This window comes from Diadema antillarum, unplaced genomic scaffold (assembly GCF_040938485.1).
Source record: "Diadema antillarum isolate AM-2024a unplaced genomic scaffold, OU_Dant_1.0 seq00001667_RagTag, whole genome shotgun sequence".
Taxonomy (NCBI): domain Eukaryota; kingdom Metazoa; phylum Echinodermata; class Echinoidea; order Diadematoida; family Diadematidae; genus Diadema; species Diadema antillarum.
In genome coordinates, this window is record NW_027272365.1 from 62819 (window position 1) to 79371 (window position 16553).

Here is a 16553-nt window from a genome sequence, read left to right on the forward strand (position 1 = left end):
TGCGTGAGAATAGGAACACGACGATTTACTACATTATCAAAAGAGATAGCACATCTACAAGAGTGTAGTTATTGAGCAAATACCTCGAAAATTCTGACACCCAGTAAACCTTTTTTTTTTTTGTTTAACAAATGGTTCAAAATGGGTTATGTTAGTACACATTTCGCACACGGTGGTAAATCATACAAGAACAGAACAGACTAATCAAATGTTGTTGAGAGCAAGTCACTCCAACAGGGAACACCAAATTTGTATATAACACACATTAAAGAGAGGCCTTTGCAGACAGTAACAATAATGTTTAATAGATCTTACAACATAAACAGCTAGATGTTACAGCAGTTTTATCAGCGTCGAGTAGATTTGTTTACAATTTAAGAACTACGATTAGATATTTGAATAACTTTTATATAGGAGGATGACTTAATAAAGAATGAGCAGATTAACACTATTACATGAGCTAATGATCGAATTACTATCTATATCCAACAAAAGTGAGAAGATAAATAAAATGAAATAGATGAAAAATAGTTACAATCCTGATTCTGATAGAGAATTGTCTTATAATATGATGACGACCCTTTCACGTTCTAAGAGCTCTGAGAATTCGAATATACGCCGTACAGTTCAACATTAAAGCGAATATGTTTTGCCAGTATTACATGTATGCGCACGATTATCGCTCTTAGGGGAACTGGAAAGTCCTCCTCCATCTTAACCACAGATGATCTCTTGGGGAATCTCTGTTAGACAAAGGAAGACATTTAAAAATGTAACAGAAATAGAATGTCACAACACAACGTCATGTATATTTCTATAATGTTGTAATCTTATTTGCTTTATGGCAAACAATCAATACTTTGTGAAATAGTTATGATTGTACTCTGTGTTGCGACAGCTGTTATAAAGCAGTCAAAGGATTTGCATATACGCGTGAGGAATTTCATATTTCATTTCATCAATTTCATTTCAAACAAAGTACAATACAAAATGATATTTTCTTAAACACAGTTATACAAAATCAAAGATGCTTGTTTATCGTGATAATAGAGTAGTACAAAAATATGAAGAGTTTGTTCGCAAAAACCGATGAGTCCTTTTTTGCCAAATGGAGATATCTGCGATTAAAGGTCAAGAAAAATACAGAGAGTAATAAGAAAATTCTCCCTTCTTTAGACCATAACTTCAAAAATGTACCTTTATATGTAGTGACCAATATATAATTTAAAAGGTATTATTTTGTACTTTATGACAGAGACCGTGCTTCAAAATCTTCAAAAATGGACTTATCGGTTTTTGCGAACAAACTCTTCATATAACGTGGAATGTATAGTATGAAAGAAAATTTGTGGGAAATGGAAGGGACTGCTGAAAACCTTGGCTTGTAAATTTGCAGCCCCCTCGTGAACATTGAAGTATGTATTGAAGTAATGAAACTTAGGCAAATTGCCTTAAAAAATGAAATTACACAAACAAACAAACAAACAAAGACACAAAAAACATGCGCACAACCGCATGCACAAATATACACAAAAGCAGAAACGAGGATAAGCGAATGAAAAATTAAGAATTAAATCGATAGCATTCCTAAATGTGAAGCGCCTGCTTTATATAGGAGTTTACACACACACACACACACACACACACACACACAAATGTTAATGTCAAAAGTAAAACTTCTAAATCTTACACGTGTATGCTGACATCTAGAGATTTCCAAAATTAAGAGCCGGGAAAAAAAAAGAATTTCGATTTTGTAAAAAATGATCTTACATAGAGGCAACGGGAATTTATTGAATTGGCGGATAAGGTATGAATGCACAAGTTTGTCTTAAGTAAACATGGATTCAAAGACGAGGGGGAGGGAATGGTCGATATGTTTATACATGAATTGTCCTAAATGCATACGGTGCAAACCACATATCTTCAAGATATTAGGCCCACTGTAATTACATAAACCTTCAGCACGAAATCTGTATGACTCATACAAATACAGTAATGCGAAGAAATTTCTCCCTCTCTTTGCAATTCTCTCCCCCAACGCTCGCTCAGTACCCGTCTTATCCATTTATCTCTCCTTCTATCCTCACATCCTACACATACACACACACACGCACGCACACGCACACACACACACACATACACACACATACACACACACACAACTTCAAAAAGTAGGCCGCAATATGATGCAGAAAAAAACCAAACCAAAACAAAACTGTATCGATATCGGCTGTTTGATTAAATACCCAAACAGGACGACGAAAAAAAAGAAAGAGGAAATACTAATTAAGGAAAGAACATCCTTTTCGCCTTTATGATCTTTGGATATGACATTGCCGCTTTACTCACTGCTATGTCATTGAAATAAGGGTCCATTGCATACTTCAACTCCTCGTCTTCATTTTCGGCATATTTGACGTGAAAAGAAGCGTCTGCGTGCAACGTAGCGACATATCTGACTGTAGCAACAAACCCGTAGACTACAGCCATCTTAGGAAGCTTGATCTGAGCAAGATGGAAAAAGAGATATATCTCAAACTCAGATTTAGTGTATTGTAAAAGTTTGCAGATAAGGTACTGCCCTAAATTCACTCATATCTATATACCATTGTTCACACGAATGAGCATAAGTGCTAACGGTTAGCTATAAGTGCTATCAATTAGCCATAAGTGCTATCAATTAGAAAATCCGCTTGCTCAAGGAAGAGAACGAAAAATATACTTGCCGTCGTTGAATTAAGATTCTAACTAATCTACGACACTTTGAAAGCACTTTGAACTCGGGCTTTTCCAAACGACATTGACTTTTTGATCATCGTCTCGGATGATCCCACGACAAGTTTTTTCAGTTATTTGTGAAAATATGCGAACTGAAACACTGCGAACTTGTCCTTTTACTAAGCCAAAATTTAAATCAACTTTAAAGGGATGGTACAGTACTGGTGGTGATGAGAATTGGGCTTTGAACTTTTTGCGAGATACCAAGAAAGCACTTATGATATAGTACAAAACATACCATTTTAAGAGGAATTCAAAGTTTATTTGATGAAAATCGGGTTTGGAATGACTGAAACATCCAAAAACAAAGTAAAACAAAGTGATCGTAATAAAGTGTGGGTCCAACACTTTATTAGAATCGTTCTTTTTTGGATATCTCAGCCATTCCAAAACCAATTTTCATCAAATAAACGTTGAATTCCTCATAGAATTACATGTTCTTTCATACTTCATAAGAGGTTTCTCTTTATTTCACCAAAAAATGTTAGAAACCCGAAACTAGGTCTCAACCAAAACTGTACAATCCCTTTAAGTTATGAACTGATATGCATTACTGAATCCTTAAATGCAGCATTCGTATTAGGGCTTTTCCTCTCCATACATTTAAACTCTGATAGGTCCAATTCATTTTGAAATATTACACATTTCACCTATATCCCATTTATATGTCCATCTTAAAGTCGACTGATAAGAGTGGAGCAAGGACAGCAAACATCAAAATTAACACTTCATTACGTTGTTCACGTTTTACAAGTGTTTATGAAAAAGATCTCACATCATCATTCTTGCAAATCGCATGAGATGAGAATGTATGGAGCTCTGTCATCTCACACTGTCTCTTTTTTTTTTGCCAGTAAGAGATAATTGCTAGATATAAACACAAAAGGATAGTAGCTAATAGTCACCATGTTTATCCATTTACGCCCATAAACAATGATGTAACTTTCTCATTTGACCAGAGGAGGGGCTCCCGCATACCTGCAGCCATGGCGCCGAATCAGCACTGCTGGGTCTCCAGCCATTTGGATAATTTAGCCGGGCAAAATAAGGGGCTGAGCCGTAAGCTGATGACGAGGCTTTGATGCTGTCGTCATTTATTTTTCCACTGGACATTCCTAACTGACTGATGACATACTTGTTACATTCGGGAATGTCTCGCACAACTTGTTCTGAATAAATCACAGGTAAAGAGAAAAACTCATGAACTCAAAACTGCACATGGTAACAAAACAGAACATGCAATATCATATTTATATGTCTAGCACAACTGCATCTAAATGGATCACAGGAGGAGAGAGAAATTCATAAAGTCAAAACTACACATGGTTACACAAAAGTACACGCAATGTCATATTAGATAATAAAGGACATGAAATTTGCAACTGATTGGCAAATTGCCCTACATCGACATAAATAAGCACTGAATTGATCAGTGTTTTAGTAGTAGCCATCATAAAAAATCATGGGCGTACATACTCGAGCAGGATTCGAACCTACGACCTCCTGATCACCGGACAGGCGTCACCTCCACTAGAACACCGAGCTCTCGCCCGACAGCAAGTGTTGGTTCTAATCCTTATAGCATGCAGCGGGTACTGCTTTCTTATTCAAATTCATGATATTCTTCCGTCGAGATGTTTTCATTGCAACTGATTGACAAATTGCCCTACATCGACATAAATAAGCACTGAATTGATCAGTGTTTTAGTAGTAGCCATCATAAAAAATCATGGGCGTACATACTCGAGCAGGATTCGAACCTACGACCTCCTGATCACCGGACAGGCGTCACCTCCACTAGAACACCGAGCTCTCGCCCGACAGCAAGTGCTGGTTCTAATCCTTATAGCATGCAGCGGGTACTGCTTTGTTATTCAAATTCATGATATTCTTCCGTCGAGATGTTTTCATTGCAACTGATTGACAAATTGCCCTACATCGACATAAATAAGCACTGAATTGATCAGTGTTTTAGTAGTAGCCATCATAAAAAATCATGGGCGTACATACTCGAGCAGGATTCGAACCTACGACCTCCTGATCACCGGACAGGCGTCACCTCCACTAGACCACCGAGCTCTCGCCCGACAGCAAGTGTTGGTTCTAATCCTTATAGCATGCAGCGGGTACTGCTTTCTTATTCAAATTCATGATATTCTTCCGTCGAGATGTTTTCATTGCAACTGATTGACAAATTGCCCTACTTCGACATAAATAAGCACTGAATTGATCAGTGTTTTAGTAGTAGCCATCATAAAAAATCATGGGCGTACATACTCGAGCAGGATTCGAACCTACGACCTCCTGATCACCGGACAGGCGTCACCTCCACTAGACCACCGAGCTCTCGCCCGACAGCAAGTGTTGGTTCTAATCCTTATAGCATGCAGCGGGTACTGCTTTGTTATTCAAATTCATGATATTCTTCCGTCGAGATGTTTTCATTGCAACTGATTGACAAATTGCCCTACATCGACATAAATAAGCACTGAATTGATCAGGGTTTTAGTAGTAGCCATCATAAACAATCATGGGCGTACATACTCGAGCAGGATTCGAACCTACGACCTCCTGATCACCGGACAGGCGTCACCTCCACTAGACCACCGAGCTGTCGCCCGACAGCAAGTGTTGGTTCTAATCTTTATAGCATGCAGCGGGTACTGCTTTGTTATTCAAATTCATGATATTCTTCCGTCGAGATGTTTTCATTGCAACTGATTGACAAATTGCCCTACATCGACATAAATAAGCACTGAATTGATCAGTGTTTTAGTAGTAGCCATCATAAAAAATCATGGGCGTACATACTCGAGCAGGATTCGAACCTACGACCTCCTGATCACCGGACAGGCGTCACCTCCACTAGACCACCGAGCTCTCGCCCGACAGAAAGTGCTGGTTCTAATCCTTATAGCATGCAGCGGGTACTGCTTTGTTATTCAAATTCATGATATTCTTCCGTCGAGATGTTTTCATTGCAACTGATTGACAAATTGCCCTACATCGACATAAATAAGCACTGAATTGATCAGTGTTTTAGTAGTAGCCATCATAAAAAATCATGGGCGTACATACTCGAGCAGGATTCGAACCTACGACCTCCTGATCACCGGACAGGCGTCACCTCCAATAGACCACCGAGCTCTCGCCCGACAGCAAGTGTTGGTTCTAATCCTTATAGCATGCAGCGGGTACTGCTTTCTTATTCAAATTCATGATATTCTCCCGTCGAGATGTTTTCATTGCAACTGATTGACAAGTTGCCCTACTTCGACATAAATAAGCACTGAATTGATCAGTGTTTTAGTAGTAGCCATCATAAAAAATCATGGGCGTACATACTCGAGCAGGATTCGAACCTACGACCTCCTGATCACCGGACAGGCGTCACCTCCACTAGACCACCGAGCTCTCGCCCGACAGCAAGTGTTGGTTCTAATCCTTATAGCATGCAGCGGGTACTGCTTTGTTATTCAAATTCATGATATTCTTCCGTCGAGATGTTTTCATTGCAACTGATTGACAAATTGCCCTACATCGACATAAATAAGCACTGAATTGATCAGGGTTTTAGTAGTAGCCATCATAAACAATCATGGGCGTACATACTCGAGCAGGATTCGAACCTACGACCTCCTGATCACCGGACAGGCGTCACCTCCACTAGACCACCGAGCTGTCGCCCGACAGCAAGTGTTGGTTCTAATCTTTATAGCATGCAGCGGGTACTGCTTTGTTATTCAAATTCATGATATTCTTCCGTCGAGATGTTTTCATTGCAACTGATTGACAAATTGCCCTACATCGACATAAATAAGCACTGAATTGATCAGTGTTTTAGTAGTAGCCATCATAAAAAATCATGGGCGTACATACTCGAGCAGGATTCGAACCTACGACCTCCTGATCACCGGACAGGCGTCACCTCCACTAGACCACCGAGCTCTCGCCCGACAGAAAGTGCTGGTTCTAATCCTTATAGCATGCAGCGGGTACTGCTTTGTTATTCAAATTCATGATATTCTTCCGTCGAGATGTTTTCATTGCAACTGATTGACAAATTGCCCTACATCGACATAAATAAGCACTGAATTGATCAGTGTTTTAGTAGTAGCCATCATAAAAAATCATGGGCGTACATACTCGAGCAGGATTCGAACCTACGACCTCCTGATCACCGGACAGGCGTCACCTCCACTAGACCACCGAGCTCTCGCCCGACAGCAAGTGTTGGTTCTAATCCTTATAGCATGCAGCGGGTACTGCTTTCTTATTCAAATTCATGATATTCTTCCGTCGAGATGTTTTCATTGCAACTGATTGACAAATTGCCCTACATCGACATAAATAAGCACTGAATTGATCAGGGTTTTAGTAGTAGCCATCATAAAAAATCATGGGCGTACATACTCGAGCAGGATTCGAACCTACGACCTCCTGATCACCGGACAGGCGTCACCTCCACTAGACCACCGAGCTCTCGCCCGACAGCAAGTGTTGGTTCTAATCCTTATAGCATGCAGCGGGTACTGCTTTCTTATTCAAATTCATGATATTCTTCCGTCGAGATGTTTTCATTGCAACTGATTGACAAATTGCCCTACTTCGACATAAATAAGCACTGAATTGATCAGTGTTTTAGTAGTAGCCATCATAAAAAATCATGGGCGTACATACTCGAGCAGGATTCGAACCTACGACCTCCTGATCACCGGACAGGCGTCACCTCCACTAGACCACCGAGCTCTCGCCCGACAGCAAGTGTTGGTTCTAATCCTTATAGCATGCAGCGGGTACTGCTTTGTTATTCAAATTCATGATATTCTTCCGTCGAGATGTTTTCATTGCAACTGATTGACAAATTGCCCTACATCGACATAAATAAGCACTGAATTGATCAGGGTTTTAGTAGTAGCCATCATAAACAATCATGGGCGTACATACTCGAGCAGGATTCGAACCTACGACCTCCTGATCACCGGACAGGCGTCACCTCCACTAGACCACCGAGCTGTCGCCCGACAGCAAGTGTTGGTTCTAATCTTTATAGCATGCAGCGGGTACTGCTTTGTTATTAAAATTCATGATATTCTTCCGTCGAGATGTTTTCATTGCAACTGATTGACAAATTGCCCTACATCGACATAAATAAGCACTGAATTGATCAGTGTTTTAGTAGTAGCCATCATAAAAAATCATGGGCGTACATACTCGAGCAGGATTCGAACCTACGACCTCCTGATCACCGGACAGGCGTCACCTCCACTAGACCACCGAGCTCTCGCCCGACAGAAAGTGCTGGTTCTAATCCTTATAGCATGCAGCGGGTACTGCTTTGTTATTCAAATTCATGATATTCTTCCGTCGAGATGTTTTCATTGCAACTGATTGACAAATTGCCCTACATCGACATAAATAAGCACTGAATTGATCAGTGTTTTAGTAGTAGCCATCATAAAAAATCATGGGCGTACATACTCGAGCAGGATTCGAACCTACGACCTCCTGATCACCGGACAGGCGTCACCTCCACTAGACCACCGAGCTCTCGCCCGACAAGCAAGTGTTGGTTCTAATCCTTATAGCATGCAGCGGGTACTGCTTTTTTATTCAAATTCATGATATTCTTCCGTCGAGATGTTTTCATTGCAACTGATTGACAAATTGCCCTACATCGACATAAATAAGCACTGAATTGATCAGGGTTTTAGTAGTAGCCATCATAAAAAATCATGGGCGTACATACTCGAGCAGGATTCGAACCTACGACCTCCTGATCACCGGACAGGCGTCACCTCCACTAGACCACCGAGCTCTCGCCCGACAGCAAGTGTTGGTTCTAATCCTTATAGCATGCAGCGGGTACTGCTTTGTTATTCAAATTCATGATATTCTTCCGTCGAGATGTTTTCATTGCAACTGATTGACAAATTGCCCTACTTCGACATAAATAAGCACTGAATTGATCAGTGTTTTAGTAGTAGCCATCATAAAAAAATCATGGGCGTACATACTCGAGCAGGATTCGAACCTACGACCTCCTGATCACCGGACAGGCGTCACCTCCACTAGAACACCGAGCTCTCGCCCGACAGCAAGTGTTGGTTCTAATCCTTATAGCATGCAGCGGGTACTGCTTTCTTATTCAAATTCATGATATTCTTCCGTCGAGATGTTTTCATTGCAACTGATTGACAAATTGCCCTACATCGACATAAATAAGCACTGAATTGATCAGGGTTTTAGTAGTAGCCATCATAAACAATCATGGGCGTACATACTCGAGCAGGATTCGAACCTACGACCTCCTGATCACCGGACAGGCGTCACCTCCACTAGACCACCGAGCTGTCGCCCGACAGCAAGTGTTGGTTCTAATCTTTATAGCATGCAGCGGGTACTGCTTTGTTATTCAAATTCATGATATTCTTCCGTCGAGATGTTTTCATTGCAACTGATTGACAAATTGCCCTACATCGACATAAATAAGCACTGAATTGATCAGTGTTTTAGTAGTAGCCATCATAAAAAAATCATGGGCGTACATACTCGAGCAGGATTCGAACCTACGACCTCCTGATCACCGGACAGGCGTCACCTCCACTAGACCACCGAGCTCTCGCCCGACAGCAAGTGCTGGTTCTAATCCTTATATCATGCAGCGGGTACTGCTTTCTTATTCAAATTCATGATATTCTTCCGTCGAGATGTTTTCATTGCAACTGATTGACAAATTGCCCTACATCGACATAAATAAGCACTGAATTGATCAGTGTTTTAGTAGTAGCCATCATAAAAAATCATGGGCGTACATACTCGAGCAGGATTCGAACCTACGACCTCCTGATCACCGGACAGGCGTCACCTCCACTAGACCACCGAGCTCTCGCCCGACAGCAAGTGTTGGTTCTAATCCTTATAGCATGCAGCGGGTACTGCTTTGTTATTTAAATTCATGATATTCTTCCGTCGAGATGTTTTCATTGCAACTGATTGACAAATTGCCCTACATCGACATAAATAAGCACTGAATTGATCAGTGTTTTAGTAGTAGCCATCATAAAAAATCATGGGCGTACATACTCGAGCAGGATTCGAACCTACGACCTCCTGATCACCGGACAGGCGTCACCTCCACTAGACCACCGAGCTCTCGCCCGACAGCAAGTGTTGGTTCTAATCCTTATAGCATGCAGCGGGTACTGCTTTCTTATTCAAATTCATGATATTCTTCCGTCGAGATGTTTTCATTGCAACTGATTGACAAATTGCCCTACTTCGACATAAATAAGCACTGAATTGATCAGTGTTTTAGTAGTAGCCATCATAAAAAAATCATGGGCGTACATACTCGAGCAGGATTCGAACCTACGACCTCCTGATCACCGGACAGGCGTCACCTCCACTAGAACACCGAGCTCTCGCCCGACAGCAAGTGTTGGTTCTAATCCTTATAGCATGCAGCGGGTACTGCTTTGTTATTCAAATTCATGATATTCTTCCGTCGAGATGTTTTCATTGCAACTGATTGACAAATTGCCCTACATCGACATAAATAAGCACTGAATTGATCAGTGTTTTAGTAGTAGCCATCATAAAAAATCATGGGCGTAAATACTCGAGCAGGATTCGAACCTACGACCTCCTGATCACCGGACAGGCGTCACCTCCACTAGACCACCGAGCTCTCGCCCGACAGCAAGTGTCGGTTCTAATCCTTATAGCATGCAGCGGGTACTGCTTTGTTATTCAAATTCATGATACCCGGTATTCTTCCGTCGAGATGTTTTCATTGCAACTGATTGACAAATTGCCCTACATCGACATAAATAAGCACTGAATTGATCAGTGTTTTAGTAGTAGCCATCATAAAAAATCATGGGCGTACATACTCGAGCAGGATTCGAACCTACGAATCAATTCAGTGCTTATTTATGTCGATGTAGGGCAATGATGTACGCCCATGATCTATTTTCGATGTGTGTCGCTGAAGATGAACTGTCAACTACCTCCTTTAAGTTGATCACTTTCAAAAAATAAATGGGGTATGTCCTGATGCACGATTGCGTTTAAAATTGGGGGGGGGGGGGAGATGCGAGCGACGGAATGTAGTGACGGGAAATGGGAGGGATTGGGAGGGACAGGAACAGTGTGACCTTCGACCCTACGAAAGACGGAACACTGGGGGCAGCAGATCCAAAATCTACAGGCTTGTAAAATATATTATCACGGTAGACCTTTATACAAAATCCGTTATCAAATGTAGCCTATAGATAGCACACAAACCATCCACCAACATTATCTTTGACCCTATAAAAGATGAAATACTATAGGAGCAGCAAATCCACAATCTATAGGCTTGTAATGAATATCATGGTAGACTTACTGTCCAAACTTGAACAAAATACGTTAACAAAATGATGTAGCCTTTGGAGCGCACACAAACCATCCGCCAACAACATGATATTTATTTGACCACAAAAGACGGAACACTTGGGCAGCACATCCAAAGCTATAGGCTTGTAGATTACATCATGATAAACCACCTTACAAAATTCGAACAAAATCCGTTCACAAATGTAGCCTTTAGAGCGCACACAAAAATAAGACATTTTACCCCATAAAAGACAGCACACCGGGGGCAGCATCATTTGAAGTTATAGGTGTAGAGATACACATGTATTAGCAATATGGGCCTCCATACAAAAATTTCAAAGAAATCCGTCAAGGCGTTATCGTGGCCGCTGGAGTGCAGACAAGAATGTAACGCGGCGCCGGCGGAGGCAGCGGTGGAGACGACGTAACGCTCCTGAATCCAAAGTATCCTCCGGCATACATGCTGGGCGATACAATAAACCACCTCACATGTGAATATTTCTGCAATGCACACCGCATAATGGATATTTTGATTATTGCAACGACATTCACGGAACAAAAGAGTTATCGTGCTAGTAAGTATATCGATAATCGTCTGATTTGTCTGCTAACTTTCCTCGTTGTTGTAAACGATATGTTCTCCATATTCTTACAAGATCACGACGAACCAGCATATTGGTATGTGTATAGACTATATAGTTCCATTTTGCTTCACAATGCAAACAGAGAATTGATCATTTCCCTCTACGTTCAGTCTGTTTATTCCATTCTATTGTATGACATCAATGTGCATCTAAAGTTTACATTAATATTGTTCATTTCCTGATAGAACTTAGTTTGGGTGCCCCAGTCAAATTTTTGGCCTAACCTTGTTTTACCCTCTACCCAACCTTTTTTTTTTTTTTTTTTTTTTGAATGGTTTCCCGTTATTTCGAGGATGCTGCCTTGGAATCTGGATGATGCAACTCTTGTATCGTTGAGGGTTTTGAGATATTCAAAATGGTCGCCAAATTGGCCACATAAACGGATATTCCAATATATTTCCTAGTAAATGGTGAAAAATTGGACATGAAAATATAGTTCTACCATATTTTGAGGGTGCGAAATCCAAAATAATATGGATGATGCAAATTCTGAATCCAATTATGGATACCGCAATTCTTGTATCCCTGTGGATCTGAGATATTCAAAATGCAGACCAAAGTTGAAATTCTGATAATCGTTTTTCGGTATATATCCCACATTTGAAATAAATCGAACTGATTACCCTATTTTGAGGATACAAATTCAAATTTATTTTGAGGATGCTAAATATAAATTCAAATTTATTCAAAGCATTTCCTTATATTCAAAATGCAGGCCAAAATTGAAATTTTGATATTAAGTCTTTCCGTATGAATCCCACATGTGATATAAATCGAACTGATTAACCTATTTTGAGGGTGCTGAATACAAATCTGGTTGATTTAACTTTTGTTTCAATGAGGATTTTTTTCCATACCCAAGTATTTCCTTATAAAAGGTGAATTAATAAAATGTAATACGAACATGACAATGACCCTATTTCGGAGGTGCTGAATTCGAATCTTGTTGATGCAACTCTTGAATCCTCGAGGTTTTCGAGATGTTCAAGATATCTATTTTGATATATCTATCTATTCGGATATCTATTTTGGCGGCAATCTTGAATATCTCAAAAACCTCACTGATGCGAGACTTTCATCAACCAGATTCGGATGCAGCACACTTGAATAAGGGGAAAACCATCGATTTATTGTCAATTTATTCACATTTTAAAAAGAAATATATGGGAATTTCACATTATTTTGCGGCCATTTGAGTATCTCAAAATCATCAAGAATGTCAGACTTTAATCATCTAGATTCGGATTCCCTACCCTTGAAAAAAAAATATATATTTTATGACATTTTCACTACTTATAAAGAAATACAGACATTAAGATTTTAATATGGCGGCCAATTGGCTGCAATTTTGAATATCTTTAAACCCTCAAGAATGCATGAATTCGATCATTCAGATTTGGATTCAGCACTCTCGAAATAGAGTAAATACATTAAAAAAACATTGGATAGACTGTAAAACAAGGTTCAGCTCTACAGTACACAGACTATCTGAGCGTAGAAGAATCTACGGAGAATCATTCTTGATTGAAAGAATACAGCGTCCACGGTATGTGTTCGTATTGAGTGTCCATGGTATCCACAGGGTATCCACAGGGTATCCACTATCCACACAGTTTGCAGGTAACTCTGTGAATACACAGCCTCGAACCTTGGGCTTCCGTTCACAGGAGTGTGTCCGACCATGTGAAGTCAGTGTGGGACTCTATGCTCACACTGTTGAAAGGCCAAAATTTTACACTGGGTTCTGCACTGCGTTTTTTTTCCAGACGGTTGTGGGGGCGCCTAGGCATAGTAGATAAAACTCCCGACTCCCGTTCGGAGAACCCGACTTCGAATGCCGTCCAGAGCTTACGTCCTTGGACAAAATGCTTTTACCCGCTATGCCCCGCTCGACCCGGGTGAATAAATGGGTAGCTGCCTATACCTGGCAGCGCTTGGGTAATGATAACAGCAGGGCCCTCTGGTTAGAGTAGTGACAACACTGAAAAGGCTATCCTGTGTAAATTAAACCTTATTACATGTATTAATATCATAATTACTGTAACTATCATAATTATTATTCATTATATTTATCATTATATTTATCATTATCATTATCATTATCATTATCATTATCATTACTACTACTATACTACTACTACTATTGCTATCATTATCATCATCATCATCATTATTATATAACAAACCTAGGTGTTTGACGATGGGATGACCGTGCACTGCAATGTTCATACACAGCCAGTACTTTGGCACCGGTTTGTAACTCGTCACTTTCAAGGAGAGACCACTGGCCTTCACAGGCGGATGTATGGTGTGGTAGCGCGTCAGACGATCGCTGTCCGCTATGTTAAACTGTGTTGATAGAACACAAATACACACGCATTTTCTTTTTTAATCAAGAATAGGATGAGACCATGTAATAATTTCATGAACAAAAAGTTTGTCAAAATCATAATCCATTTTTTCCTTCTCAAACATTATTACATCTAGATAAGTCAAGACAGATAAGGCAAATTGACACTGATCTTATCCCATGATAACAAGGCAGTGGCGTATCTAGGGAAAACGGCGCCCGGGGCAAGCGCGAAAATTGTGCCCCTAATTTCTGAAAAAGTGTTCAACCCCAACCCCATCCCGGTAGGGACTTTAAACAAAGTCCACATGATATGCTTTTTCAAGCACTTAAAAGGGGTCTTTTGAGGATGATTTAAATGTAATGAATTTTGATAAATTTTGGCGAGCGAGCGCAGCGAGCGAGCCGAAAATTTTTGTATTTCAGCTTACAAAACATGGAATTCATGTCATTTTTTGCTTATTAAATCTTACAATTCCAATCAAGATATAGGGACGACCTTATAGATGAGGGCTTATAATACTAGTACTCTAAATTAGTACGAGCGAGTGAGCCGAAATTTGTATATTTCCGCGTCATCATTACGTTTTGTTCTTATCTTTTTTGATTTGTTTTTTTTTTGCGCCCCCCCCCCATGCTCGAAACCGTTGGCGTCCTCTCTTGATCCAATTGGCGATCGCTTCAGAACGAATGAAATTGCAGCCGCTGCTCCGTGTAACATTAAATTTCCTGCTGAATATGAAATGACATGTGTGAACACAAAAGACATTGTCATTTTGTCCGCGTCATCGTCACATTTTGTTCTCATCTTCTTCTCTTTTTTTTTGATAAATTTAGGCGAGCGAGCGCAGCGAGCGAACCGAAAATTTCTGTATTTCAGCTTTATACAAAACATTGAATTCTTGTCATTTTTGCTTATTGAATCTTATAATTCTGATCAAGATATAGTGACGGCCTTATAGATAACGATTTATACCAACAAACTGTGGACTTGAAAAAAATACTCTAAATTGTACGAGCGAGTGAGCCGAAATTTGTATATTTCCGCGTCATCATTACTTTTTGTTCTTATCATGCTTGATTTTTTGCGCCCCGCCCCCCCCCCCCGTATGTTCGAAACCGTTGGCGCCTTCTTCTGATCCAATTGGCGATCGCTTCAGAACGAAAGAAATTGCAGCCGCTGCTCCGTGAAACATTTTGCCTGCTAAATGTGACCGTGCACCTCAAAACGAACATAAAGTCGCACACACTGATTTTGCATGAGGACTGAAAATAAGTGAAATGGGTCAACCTACACTGCAAAAAATGCGGTGTTAAAAGTGTAACACCAACCGGGTGTCAAACTGTGGGTGTTAAATTTGGTGTTAAATTGACACAATTTGACACCCTTCGGTGTTAATTTAACACCAACATTCTCTCATTCATTGGGTGTTAGATTCTCGGTGTTAAAATGACACCCAACTGGTGTTATAGTTTTGTCATGAAAAGGGGGGTTTCACTAATAACACCGTATCGGTGTTAGTTGTCCACCAGAGAAGATCACGTGTTCGCAGTCCGATGATCTCATTGGTTACACATGCCAATGCCTGAAATTTGTTGCTGTGGCGCGGAGTCGTCAACGTCTGTCATCGCGATAGACAGGTTTTCGATGTCGTCTGGGGCTAAAAATGACATTGAATCTATGATGGTGACTTTGCTAAGTCTGTCAGCAGGGATAAGTATCTTTTAAGGTAATTATTTCCTGTACCAGTTATTTTCTATCATAAACGATGTGCATGATTTTCACGGATTTCATCGCATATTATAGACAACTTTGTCTTTGCACGCACATAATACTATAGTATGTAGCGCAGCTAAGTAGCCTATAGTGTTTGCCATACATAATAGGCCATAACACCAACGCGCTGCAGTGGTGCATTGAGTCCGAATTTCGCTGAGGGTTCCTTTGTCCAATAATTGCATTTTAAAAATATCATCAAATTTTAAATATAAAAGGTTCCGTGGCATTTTGTATTGTTATTGATGTAGTTTTCTTACCTCTGAGGCTCTGGTGCGGATCTTTGTTAGCGCGCAAATCATTTGTAACCAATGAACCCGACCCGCTACTGACGTGCACGAAGACGAAGTTCGAACAATGTTTGTGTGTACATGTTCGTAGGTTTGTACATGTTCGTAGGTATACTGGTAGGCCCCTAGGCCTACTATATTTTTTGTAGGGCCTACTGTAACTGTTCTAGGTCCAAACTGAACTAGGTTTAAATTAGTACTAGGTACTAGTAGCAAATATCGCTCTAAAAACAGCGTAAATACCCGATTAAAGGGGCTGGGTGGGGGGGTTCTCCCGACCCGATTTTTGTTTATCACAACAGGTTACGTGATGTTTTCAGTAGCTACACGTA

The 16553-nt window shown here is 40.4% G+C and overlaps 1 protein-coding gene across 1 annotated transcript in view; it reads right to left on the reverse strand.

The window, feature by feature from the left end:
- Window positions 1–685: 685 nt before the first annotated feature.
- LOC139711543 (uncharacterized) overlaps window positions 686–16553 on the reverse strand; it is a 31837-nt gene continuing 15969 nt past the window's right edge. The window contains exons 3-6 of the mRNA XM_071623418.1: window positions 13991–14153; window positions 3760–3950; window positions 2387–2508; window positions 686–743 (exon numbers count right to left, since the gene is read on the reverse strand). Coding sequence (XP_071479519.1) covers window positions 686–743; window positions 2387–2508; window positions 3760–3950; window positions 13991–14153 — 534 coding nt within the window. The remainder of the gene's footprint in view (window positions 744–2386; window positions 2509–3759; window positions 3951–13990; window positions 14154–16553) is intronic.